This window comes from Protopterus annectens, chromosome 8.part1 (assembly GCF_019279795.1).
Source record: "Protopterus annectens isolate FY-2018-M chromosome 8.part1, PAN1.0, whole genome shotgun sequence".
Lineage (NCBI taxonomy): Eukaryota > Metazoa > Chordata > Ceratodontiformes > Protopteridae > Protopterus > Protopterus annectens.
In genome coordinates, this window is record NC_056742.1 from 74,734,983 (window position 1) to 74,748,055 (window position 13,073).

General features: G+C 44.3%; 1 protein-coding gene across 2 annotated transcripts in view; it reads right to left on the reverse strand.

The window, feature by feature from the left end:
- The window catches only part of GARRE1 (granule associated Rac and RHOG effector 1), a 1,402,647-nt gene that overhangs the window by 785,445 nt on the left and 604,129 nt on the right, over positions 1-13,073 (reverse strand). For both annotated transcript variants that reach the window (XM_044081683.1, XM_044081682.1), the window contains exon 7: positions 2,076-2,173. In XM_044081683.1, the coding sequence (XP_043937618.1) occupies positions 2,076-2,173 (98 nt within the window). The remainder of the gene's footprint in view (positions 1-2,075; positions 2,174-13,073) is intronic.

Below are 13,073 nucleotides of genomic sequence, written 5' to 3' on the forward strand. Positions count from 1 at the left end.
TTTCTGGACTTCAAAAATGTAAAATAGGAGTCTTAAAGGCCCTCACAACAGCCAACAAAGTCTATCCACTCTTTAAAAGGTCCATCAGGCCAAGTGAGGGCTTTTCCTTGAGAGCAGCAGACACGTTTGGACTTGCTGCCCTAATAACAGGGTCAGAGCACTCAAGATTACAGTGAGCCAAATGGTGGCCCATTACAGAGTTGTGGAATCCTAGTAACTACTCCTCATTCCCAGACTCAGAAAAGTTTTTCTAGGGCCTTATCCATTAGTGAGGATAGGAATATGGACAGGAAAGTTGAGGGATCTCAATTCCAACATTACAGAAAAAAAATACACTCTTGCTGATCATATCAAACATTTTAGACTTCACAACAAGCAGCAACTTGCTTTGGACAAAGTAGTCCACCTAAGGATGCTTAGTCAGAACCACATGAAAGGACCTCGGACAGAAAATAAGGAAGCAGTAGCTGTGTGCTTCTTTAAGGGGCTTCTCCACTGCCACACTGTCGGTGGTGGTGGTGTGACATAAGGCTAATTTTTCCCCAAATACTATTTCAGGTTTTTAGGAAGGGGGGGGGGATGGGAAGTGTTCCGAAGCCAGGACAGTCCATGGTGCACTTCAATCAGCCATTGTGCTCCTCAATATTATGACAAGACTGCATTATCCCTGCCTATATTAGAGGCAATATCTTCCAGATCCACTGACACTTCCTGAAATGCAGAGGGGAAAGGAAAACCCCAGCCTCATTATCTCCAAACTGGACATGCTCTCTCTCCCACACACACACACTGAAGGTAGATGAGTGCGTCAGTCCAGTATGTTTATGTGGGGCATCAAGCAACAGTGTACCTGTAAAGGGGAGGGCTGCAGAAAGACAAAGGGATAAGGCAGGCCTATACCAGACATGTTCACAAAGGGTGTTCTCTAATACGTATGTGGACAGGCTCCATCATAAGCCAAGTAACTGGCTAGTGCTGAATGTCCGAGACCTGAACTCGGACACATGGGATCTCCTCATTCTGGGCATTTGAGGTCTACTACAATGAACACAGATATGCAGTGTAGAATTCTCAAATTGTGACCACCAAAATCTGGTCATGGACGCTAGATATTACTTCCTTGTAAATAGAACTGCTGCAAGTGCATTCCGGTCATTTGACAAGGGATAGGCACTGCTCACACCCCAAAAACGTTCTTCAATATGGTTTATGGAAGTACTCTTCTCAAGGGCCCTCAAACATCTGCTGAACCAGCTGATCGGTCAAAAATCAACCATCACCAATTAAGAGTAACTATGCACTATCCAGGAACTGCAAAGCCATCTTCAGGATGAATGTGCCCCCAGAGGTGTTGACAATGCCTAACTACAATATATTTTGCCTATTGATATCACTCTGGCATAGGATTAGACTGTGCAAGGGGACCTTCATGTCAGTCATTACATTGGGAACTTTCTACAACTGCCATCTTTCAAACTGTAAGGTAGTCCAGGAGCTTCTCACTCCTGCATCTTCTGGTGGCCAGGCTGAATCACTGGCATTTACAGTAGTGCTTCACATCATGCTCTCTCTAAAACATTAAGAAGAACTTCAGCTCTGATCCTGACTCAACTTGATGAGCCAAGCAAACAGATTGTTTAGTGGCCTGAGGTCCTAGAAGTTGGAACACTTCCATGACAAATACCAAGATCTGAACTGCATTAAGTGTCAGAAAAGAAATAAGGGCTCAGGAGCTAGGCATTCTCTCTCTCATATCACAAGTGAAGTCAAGCCAAGAACTGATCAAGAGGAAATGTACTCCTTAATATGGATGCGATACAGAAAAACAGATGAATTGTGTGAAGGAAGGAAAATCCAACTAAAGACCCACTGACGAGGCTTCTCCATGTCAGATTCAGAAGTTAATGATCACCTGTGGATCTAAGTACAAGCCACGTCACTCAAGCACAAATGGCTCAGATGCCTCTCGAACAGCAAATGATGTTCCCACTTCCAACAAAAAGAAATAAGCAATGTAATGTCAAATACACTCAAAATTAATAAATAAAAGCTCCACAACAGCTTATTTTATTTACCATGTTGAAGGCACTTGAACCACAATTTTAGAGCCTTCCAGACTTATCTGTGGGGCATAGGCTTCTTTGTTCTCAACTTGAGCTGTGTCGACAACAACCTGTTAAAATATAACATATTTCTGTTAGACACAGTTATTTTTTTTTCCTTCAACTTACTGGAATAGAATTAGATAGCCACAACAGTGTGAACACTACAGCAGAATAATTCAGTATGGTTTAAGCATAAACAATTCAGAGGCAATGCAAACGGGCAATACATAAAGGGCAACACCACCAAGAAACTGAAAAAAAAATATGATCATAAGAGTTGTGTCCATGCCTATGCACTATAACAAATCTTCAGTGTTAGTTAGCAATCTGTTACATAATAAAATAGCTTAATGGGGACTGAGAATCTCCATCTTACAGCCAAGGATGTTGTGTGTCCCCAAACTGCAAGAAAACAAGTTACTAGTATTCTCTCTACCCTCTTACAGTTTAGTGCTTTTAATTACTAAATTTGAATATCACTAGAGTGCATCTTTTAAAGACCTTTTTTAAAACTACAGATGTACAATTATTTTTACTGATGCTCAAAAAGCCTCAGATCTAGTTACATGTCCTCTACTCAATAGCCACCTCAACCAAAAAACTGCCTCCACGATGTAGTAAATAGTGTTATAAGAAAGGTAGAGTTTTGTACCTACCATAAATGTAGATGTCCGATAGATATGCAACTGCAGTCATAACATATGGGTTGTCCTGCCTTAGGCAGCCCTCGGTCGGCCGAATTCCAAAGTCTGGGTCCGGCGTCGGCTGGTGTCGCCTCCTCTCAGGCGTCTGGCGGCTGGAGTATAAAGGCATCGGCTGACGCCATCTTCTTCAGTGTTTCTTGCCCCAGATGCCAGGTGCCCTCCTACTAGGAAGGCTAAATTTGGTAAATGGATAAAAATAATCCCAAACATGCACAACAGTAATAAACAGATACACCATAGGAAATACCCCCAGCTAATGGGATAGGGGGAAAGGACCCAAAAAAGAAAGATGCAGAGGGGTAGGAGGGTGGGAAAATCCGACTGCAGTTGCATATCTATCGGACATCTACATTTATGGTAGGTACAAAACTGTACTATGTCCTTCAAGAATGCAACTGCAGTCATAACATATGGGTTGAATACCATAGCCAAGCTGGGGGTGGATGGATCTATGATAAGGATGGTGTTGCTAAAATCCCCTGCAGGACTGCTGAAGCAAAGCCTGCTTGGGATCTGGAGTATAAAGGCAGGCTGTAGTGCTTGGTAAATGTATGCACGGAGCTCCATGTAGCAGCCTCTAAAATGTCCTTTGTTGCCACTCCTTGTAGGAAAGCTGTGGAAGTGGCTAAAGCTCTGGTGGAATGTGGCCTAATATTGGCTGGCACACCTTTTCCATGGAATAAATAGCATAATCTGATGCAATGTCCAATCCATTTTGAAATTGTTTGTTTGGAGATTGCTTTTCCTTGTACTCCAGCAGCATAGGCTACAAACAGTTGGTTAGACTTTCTGGTGGCCTTAGTTCTGTCCAAGTAGTAACGTAGTTGTCTGCGTATGTCCAAAGTATGCAGTAGTTTTTCCCCCCTATTTTGAGGATTGGGGAAGAATGTAGGCAGGTGAATAGCTTGATTTAGAGACACCCTGGAAATAACTTTTGGCATGAATGTAGGATTTGTTCTTAGAGAAACACTGTCTTGATGAAAAATGAGGAAGGGAGGCACTGCCATGAGTGCCTGAATCTCCGAAACTCTTCTTGCAGATGTGACTGCCAATAAGACGACCATCTTCCATGAAAGAAATTGCATTTCTGAAGTTGCTGCTGGTTCAAATGGAGGAAGAGTTAATTTTTCCAACACATAATTGAGGTCCCATGCAGGTACTGGCTGTTTTCTGGGAGTTTTGATATTCTTTATCCCTCTTAGAAACTGTCTTAGCAAAGTATGTGAAAACACTGGAGGGTCACAGTTGTATTTTGCTGAGATTGCTGAGGCATGAATCTTTATTGAAGAGTATGAGAGTCCAATATGAAATAGTTCTGCCAAGTATTCTAATATCTGAGGTATACTCGGTAATGCTGTGTCCTGACCCCTGTTGGCATTCCAGATGCTGAATCTCTTCCACTTGGCTGAATAGGTTTTTCTGGTGGAAGGTCTGCATGCTTCCAGCAAGATCTCTTGAACTGATTTGGAAAGAGAGTTAGATGGAGGAATCATGGTAGCCTCCAGGCTGTCAGATGTAATGTTTTCAGGTCTTGATGTACAGTCCTGAAATTGTGTTGTGTTAAGAGCAGGGGCCATAGGGTCAGAGGCCATGGTTTGGTCCGAGTTATGGTCAATAGCAATGGGTACCAGTGCTGCCTTGGCCAGTCCGGAGCTATCAAAATGCCTGTTGGTTGTTCTGCTTTGATCTTCAGTATCACCTTGGTCAGCAGAGGCAGAGGAGGGAATGCATAAATTTTCAGAGAATTCCAGCTGAAGGAGAGAGCATCCGTTTTCCAGGCTAGAGGATGGTGAATCCTTGTGCAGAACTTTTCCAGGTGATGATTTAAGTGGGAAGCAAAAAGATCTACGTCCGGTCTTCCCCATGTCTTCGTCAGTTGAGAGAAAATGTGTGGGTGCAGCATCCATTCGTGTGGATCCATAAAATTTCTGCTCAGCTGGTCCGCCAGTACATTGTCCTTGCCTGCTACAAACTGGGATTGTAAATGTATCTTCAGGCTCAGAGATATTTCCCAGAGAAGCATTGTTAGTCTGCAGAGGGGATAAGAATGAGTGCCTCCCTGCTTGTTTATGTACCACATGACAGTGGTGTTGTCTGTCCTTATTAGCAAATGCCCTTGTTGTAGTGATTTTTCGAAACTTTCGATTGCATGCATCACTGCCAACATCTCCTTTTGGTTTATGCGCAGATGCCTTTCCTTTGGCGTCCAAAGACCTTGAATGCATTTGCCCTCCATGTGAGCCCCCCATCCATGGTCTGAGGCGTCTGTTGTAATCATTTGGCCTGCTTGAGGTCTGTTGAAAGACATGCCTTTGTTTTGCTGACTGGCTTGAGCCCACCATAAGAATTCCTTTTGCAGACATGGAATAAGTGGGATTATGTCCTCTAGGCTTTGGCTGTGTTGAGACCATAAGTTTTTTAAATACCATTGCAGCTTTCTCATATGAAGTCTTGCCAAAGGTATCAGAAGGATGCAAGATGCCATGAACCCCAGGGCCTGCAGGATTTTCCTCGCAGTCAGCTGGGAGAGTTTTGCTAGGCCTTTGAAGTACTCTGGTAAATGCTGCTGCTTTTCCTCTGTGAGGTAGGCCATTTGGTTTTCTGTGTCCAGTTTGGCTCCTAGGAAGATAATCTGTTGGGATGGCAGTAGTTTTGACTTCTGAATGTTGACTGTGTATCCCAAGGCCTGCAGTAGATGCATGACATAGTCCAAATTTTCTTTTAAGGTTTGTTTGTTGTCTGCTTGTATGAGGCAGTCATCCAGGTAGAGGTATATTTGAATCCCCTGCAGTCTGCAGTGTGCCACTACTGATGCCAGGCATTTCGTGAACACTCTGGGCGCAGTAGACAAGTTAAACGGCAATGCTGAGAATTGATAATGCTCTGTCCCTGCAAGAAATCTGAGGTATCTTCTGCAGCTTTGTCTGATTGGGACATGCAGGTATGCCTCCTTGAGGTCCAGAGTGACCAGCCAAGACCCCTTGCCCAGCATGGGAAGGAGTTGCTGCAACGTCAGCATTTTGAACTTTGGCACCATGAGAAAAGTGTTTAGAGTTGACAAGTCCAGTATGGGTCTCCATTTGTTTTCTTTTCTTGGAACAAGGAACAGTCTTGAATGAAATCCCTGGCCTTGCTCCTGAGGAGGAACCCTTTCTATTGCTTTTATACTTAACAGCTTGGAAACTTGAGTGAGCGCCTCTGCCCTTTGATGATGTGGCAGGTTTGGCATGCCTTGTCTTATTGGTAATGTGTGGAAGTGGAATCTGTAACCTTTGTCTATCAAATCCAAAATCCAGTTGTCCTTGGTTAAGATATGCCAGTTTTGAGAGAATAGGGACAATTTTCCGCCCAAAGGTGCTTCTCTTTGAACCTTTGTAGGCGGTACGAAAGTCAAGTCATTGTGATTGTCCTTGTGGTGCAGCTGAACTGTCTGCGCCACTTCTTTGATTTGGAGGTTGCCATTGGCGGCCCCTGTAAGATCCTCGGTATTGCCCTCTACCTCGGGCACGCCTGCTTTTTCCCCTTTGAAACTTGTCAGAGCCGGGGAAGGACCAATTCTTTGAGGGCCAGTTTCTGCTGAATCTAGGTGGCTGAACCTGAAGGAAATCCTTGACTGTCTGTACTGACTTTGCTTTTTTCTCTATGGATTTCAGTACATCTTGTGCATTAGCACCAAACAGCTTCTGTTTTTCCAGAGGTGCATCAAGTAACTTTACTTTTACATGGTCAGGCAAAGACTGATCCTTTAACCAAGCATGTCTACGTATCACAGCCCCAGTCATAGCTGCCCTACATGAAGCTTCCAGTGCATCATAACCACACTGAAGAAAATGGTTATTAACCTGCTGAGTGTTATGTATATGATCCTGCAATGCCTTTTTATCAATAGGCTCAGGAGAGGCTAACTTTCTGTAAATCATCCAGGAGAAAATATTGGTACTGAAACATGTGAAAAAGGCAGTTAAGTGACCTCATGGCTAGGGTAGTAGAGGTATATACTTTTTTACCCCATCTCTCCAGGGACCTTGCTTCTCTGTCCGCTGGCAGAGGGTTTTTGGCAGAGGAGGTAGCCACTCCCTTGGGGCCCTGTGAAATAGTTTCTAGATCCACAGAGTGGGCCTTAAAAAGGTGCTTATAAGTGTCAGGGACCCTATAATATCTGTCCGGCTTGACAGGAGCAGGAGGAAGAGAATCAGGGTTAGCACTAGAGTCACAGAAAACATCATCCAAAACATCCATAACAGGTGGAATAGTCAAAGGTCTGTGCTGGGGAAGCTTGAGGAAGGTATGAAGCCTCTTCCTGGAGTCAGAGAATTCCTGACCCTGCCATTGAAAATGTTCCCTCATGGAATGCAGGACTTCACCAAAAGAGAAATCCTCTGGAGGGGAGGCAGAGGGAATTGATTCCTCAGCATCAAGAGTCCTCGTAGGCCTGGAAGGATTCTTCTTGGGTATCAGAATGCTCAGAATCCCCAGAGGCTTCATCCGAAGAGAGGTCATCCGCCTGCTCAGTTCTAGGCCTTTTCTCTGCAGGTGGCTGAGAACCCCTGTCTGGATGAGGCTGAGTTCCCCTGATAAGGGAAATAAGATCTGCAGCCAGAGACATGATCTGCTTATCAGAGGAAGGGGCCTGGGCAGCAGGTTTAGGATGGGCCTTGGCCTGACTGGCGGCCTTAGCACGTGCAAAGGCCTTGATGGACATGGATACAGGAGGCCTAGCAGCCCCACGTGCAGGCGTAACCTTGTCCACAGAAATGGTGTCGGGTAGATCCAGAACTTCGGTTTACGGAGGAAAATCAACAACCGGCACCGGAGAGATCTCTGAGACCGAAGGTCATGTTAACGCTGTGTCGTCAGCCTGGAGCGGTGGATTTACCACTTCTGAAGGGACCGGAGCACTAGCAGAGGGTTTAGGAGTAGCATCGGTAGTGGACGCGGGCTGTGGGTGTCGGTCCCGGTCCTTGCGTTTTTTAGCAGATTGGGTTGTCGGTTGATCAGACGGCATGATATATGCAAAAGATTCACCGAAAAAGTCCTCGGCGAATTCTGCCCGGCGCCTGAGAGTGCGCTTATTAAAGCAAGCACAGGCAGCACAGGCCGAGACGTCGTGGTCTGGGCCCAGGCAAGGAAGGCAGAGAGAATGGAAGTCCTTATGAGGTATTTGTTTACCACAAGACAAACAATTATTAACTTTCTCAATTTGTTCCGACATTGGATGAGGCAAGAATAAATGTTCCCCAACGGGGTAATTAGCTTTTAGATGACTTCGGTACTGAAAACACAGGAGCTGACCGACTGGCACTTGCGAACTGCTTCTGCTTCGGGCACCGCGCGGCAAGAAAAACCGAAGAAGATGGCGTCGGCCGATGCCTTTATACTCCAGTTGGTGTGATGTCGGAGAGGAGGCGACACCAGCCGACGCCGGACCCAGACTTTGGAATTCGGCCGACCGAGGGCTGCCTGAGGCAGGACAACCCATATGTTATGACTGCAGTTGCATTCTTGAAGGACATCGAGCAATACATGGCTTCAGCATCACAATGAAACTATTGCACAGAGATCACCTTCCTTCAACTACCAACAAATGTCTTCAACATGGTTTCTGGCAGTAAAATATTCAGGACAATATTGACCAAGAGATTAGCAGGAACGTTACTAAATATATTATTATATTTAATAAATAAATGATTGCAAAACTAGACTAATATTGATTTAGAGAAGGCACAATGACATCTGACATTTACAGGACCTTAATGACTGAGACTGAAAAGGAGCAAACAAAACAACCATTACATTTAGTGTGCCTAAATGATGAAAACGCCTTTGATCAAGTCAATTGGGGCTTTAAATTTCAGGTGCTGAAACGTGTTTCCCAAAAGATTGGCTACGTTTAAGGAAAATGATATGAGGGATTGGACACATATATCAAAATAAAAGGAGGTCTGTCAGAAAGTTTTAAAACTAACTAAACTTGTCAGAAATTAAAATAAACAAAGAAAAGAAACTATTGTGGTTAACTACCAATTCTCAAATAATTTGGTGAAGGATTATGCCTCCCTATGAGATATTTGGATACTATGATAGGTACAGAAACTAAAAATAAAAGCTTTATTTAACATTTGTTTACTGGGAAAGTCCAACTTGGAACAAAGCCAATTTTCAGCGCAGACCTGGGGGGAAACGCTCCAGACTCATGCCTTTGTAACATGGGAGGAAACCGGAGCACCGGGGAGAAACCCACATGAATTCAGGGAGGACATGCAGACTCCACACAGAAGGCACCCCGGCCAAGAATCAAACCGGAGAACCTCTAGCTGTGAGGCGACACATTACCGCTACACCACTGCACCACAGTATTCTGTGTTCTCCATTTTCATTCTTCCTCAACAGTTGGGATTAGATCCGACCCTCTAATTCAACTCTGTCACTTATACCAGATAGAATACTTGAACTCTCAGGATCCCCCTTTACCCATAATGCCCACCAATCTAACAAACTTCACATCCAGTTTGCTGTCCACAGATTTACACAGGAGTAGAAATTAAAAAAAGAACAAAATCTAGAGCTCAAAAAAAGAACAGAGGTTCTTTCAATATGCTTCAATCTCTCCAAGTGTAAAACAAGGAGGTGGTAGGTGGGTGGGAAGTTGAAGAATGAAAAGGAACAACACCAATGGAACGCTATGGTGAGTACATACCTTTAACTGATGTAATTTCCATTCATTCCTCAAGTATTGGGACAGAATCCCCAGCTACCTAAATTCCAGGAGGATATTCCAAAGCACAGCTAAGCCAAAGGCTGCTCTTCCCCTGGAGAACAGATCCAATTTGTAATGGGTAATAAAGGTACGAGAATTAGCCCAAGCTGCAGCTGCAGAAATATCATCCAAGGAAGTTCTAGACAAAACAGCTGACAGTCACCAGAGACTCATGCGGTGGGCTCTTGGGAGGCTTTGGTAAAGGTAAACCCACTTTCTCATAAACAAAGGTAATACAATCAGTCAACCATTTGGCCAAAGTCACTTTATATACTGGCTTGCCTAGTTTTAAATCAAAAAAGGAAACAATTGTTCACATTTAGTCAAATCTTAGGTTCTGTCAAGTTAGAAATGCAACTGCCTGCAGACATCCAAAAGATACAACATACATTCTCCTTCATGTGAAAAGTTTGGAAAGACGACTGGGAGATTGATGACTTGATTCATGTTAGATTCAGACAACCTCTTTAGTAAAAAGGAAGGATTGGTATGGAAAGAAATCCTATCCTTGAGAAAAATTAATAAGGAGGTTAAGAAGACTGTGCTTGAAGTTCAGACACTCTTCTGACTGAAGTGACAGCAACTAAGAAAATAGTTTTATTGATCAAAAACTTCAGCTCAGACTTAGCTGATGGTTCAAAGGTGGGGGGCATTGAATCAAGGCCTGAAGAACAATATTTAAATCCTGAGGAGGAGCAGGATCCTTTAAAGTAGATCTAAGTAGGTAGGTTCCGCAAAGTTTGGAGGAAGCTAAAGTATAATTATTTAATCTGATATGAAAGTTGGAAATGGCTGCTAATTCTACTCTGATAGTTGAGGAGCTAGCACCCTCTGAGGATTGCAGCTAAAAAGTCAAGAAATTTTGAAATCCGTGGAGAAAAGGGTCTAAAATTCTTTCTACGCACCTGAAAAACAAATCTTTTTCAACTACTTTAGTAATTTTTCTAGTGGAAGCTTTATGGGAAGATAACAAAACATGATGGATGGGAGAGTACAGCCTGGGCTGTGTCTAGCAATCAAGGGACTTGTAGAAACCATGCTGTCAACTTGAGGCCTGAAATGTCCAGACGAGTCATGCCTGTTGGGAGAGGCAGGAGGTTTGGAGTTGGATCCAGAATCCAGGGAGGATGCAGATGAGGGCAAAGGAAGGGAATACAGATCTGACACAGCCAGTAAGGGGGCAAAAAGGATAACTGTGCTCTTCAATCGAGATGCTTTCTGGGGAAATGTGGAATGAGGGGTATGTGGGGGGGGTAGGCATAAAGGAGACCAGAGGGCCAAACCTCAAGTACAGCGCCCCTTAGTGACTCCCTCAGTGGAGGAATCGGGTCAAAGAACTTGCTGCATGTGTTGAAGGGAGATGTGAAAAGGTTGCATCATGGCTGGCCCCATCAACAGGAAATAATCTCCTCCACATTGATATTGAGAGACCACTCATAAGGCAAAAGAATGGATCTGCTTAACTTGTCTGCAATCATGTTGGACTTTGCCGGGATGTACACGGCTATCAGAAAGTGACAGAAGGAGATGGCCCACTGCCATACTCTCAGCTTCTCGAGAACGAGGGTAAGATCTGGTTCTCCTTTATTTTTGATGTGCCAAAGCACAGGCATATTGTCCCATCTGAACTGCGATAGTCCCGGATGGGAGTGTGCCTTGAAAAGCCTTCAAAGCCAGGAGGACAGCTCTGTTTTCCAGGACATTAATACGAATGTTGGCCTATTTGGGTGACCATGTACCTTGGGCTGTCCTTCCCAAGAACCAAGAAGCCCCCCCCCCCCCGATATGAGAGACGTCTGTGGTCAATGTAGCCTTGGGATGAGGGAGAAAGTACAGTTGTGTACACTTACCATAAATGTAGATGTAGATGTTTGAGTGTATTCACTGTTGCAGTCATCACATTTGGGTTATCTGCCTGCAGGTAGCCCTCAGCCGGCCTAAATACCAGAGTCTACAGATTTCTGCGTCAGATGCAGTCTCTTCTTCCATGACATCAAGTCGTCAGGGGTATAAAACATGCAGCAGACGCCATTACATAAGTTTTTCTTGCCCAGATGTCAGGTGCCCCCACAATAAGAAGCAATTATATGGTATGGTACACTCCCATCAAAAAGCAAATACACCAGAAAAAATAAATATACCAAACAAGAAGGAAAGGTAGAGCCAAGAGAGGTCAGGGGGCTGGAGGGAGGAGTAACCAGGACTGCAACAGTGAATACTCACGAACATCTACATTTATGGTAAGTGTACACAACAATACTATGTTCTTCGTGTTTCACTGTTGCACAGTCATCACATTTGGGTTGATTACCAAAGCTAAGGAAGGGAGGAGGAAGTTAAAGAGCATTAGGGCCAGCTATTAAACCCTGCAAGACTGCAGTGGCAAATCCAGCTCTGGATTTAGAAAATATAGGCATGTGGTAATGCTTGGTGAAGGTATGCACAGAGTTCCAGGTAGCAGCTTCTAGGATGTCCCTGGTAGGGACTCCTCTGAGAAAAGCCACAGAGGTAGATGCAGCCCTGGTGGAATGTCATCTTATCCCCTGTGGGGTAGGTTTGCCATGGTGCTTTTGCAGAAATTAATGCAATGGGCTATCCATTGGGAGATGGTTTGCTTTGAAATGGCGTTCCCCTCTGTCCCTGCAGCAAAACCAACTAGCAGCTGTTCAGATTTTCTGAGAGGCTTAGTCCTGTCCAATTAAAATCTAAGTTGTCTGTGCACATACAGAGAGTGCAGTATTCATTTACCTTTGTTTTGTGGATTAGAGAAAAAAGTAGGCAAATGAATGGACTGATTTAGGGCCACACTAGACACCACACCTTGGGCTTAAAGGAAGGATTAGTCCCGAGGGAAACCCTGTCCACATGGAAGATAAAGTACAGTTGTGTACCTACCATAAATGTAGAAGTTAGAGTGTATTCACTGTTGCAGTCATTACAATTGGGTTATACTGCTGGCAAGGCTACCCGCAGTCGGCCTGAATTCCAAAGTCTAGGCCCGGCGTCGGGTGCTATCGCCTCCTCCCTGACGTCAGTGCACCAGGGGTATAAAAGATGTAGCCAACGCCATTTTCTTCAGTTTTTCTTGCTCCAGATGTCAGGTGCCCCCAAAAGGGTAGGCTAAAAATATGTCAATAAAGCATACATGCACCAAAGTAAATTATTCTTTCCTCTACCAGCAAATACACCACATAGGTTGTATAGAATAGAGAAGTACAGATATATTCCAGCAAAGATAAGGGGGATGGTGGGTGGGTAACCTGGACTGCAACAGTGAATAGACTCGAACATCTACATTTACGGTAGGTACACAACTGTACTATGTTCATCGTGTTTCACTGTTGCAGTCATTACAATTGGGTTGAATCCCAAAGCTGAGGTTAGGAGGCTGGAGCTAAATAGGATTAGGAGTGGCTATGAGGCCCTGCAGAACTGCAGTGGCAAAGCCTGCCCTGGATTTAGAATAGAGTGGTAAGTGATAGTGCTTTGTAAAAGTGTGCACTGAGC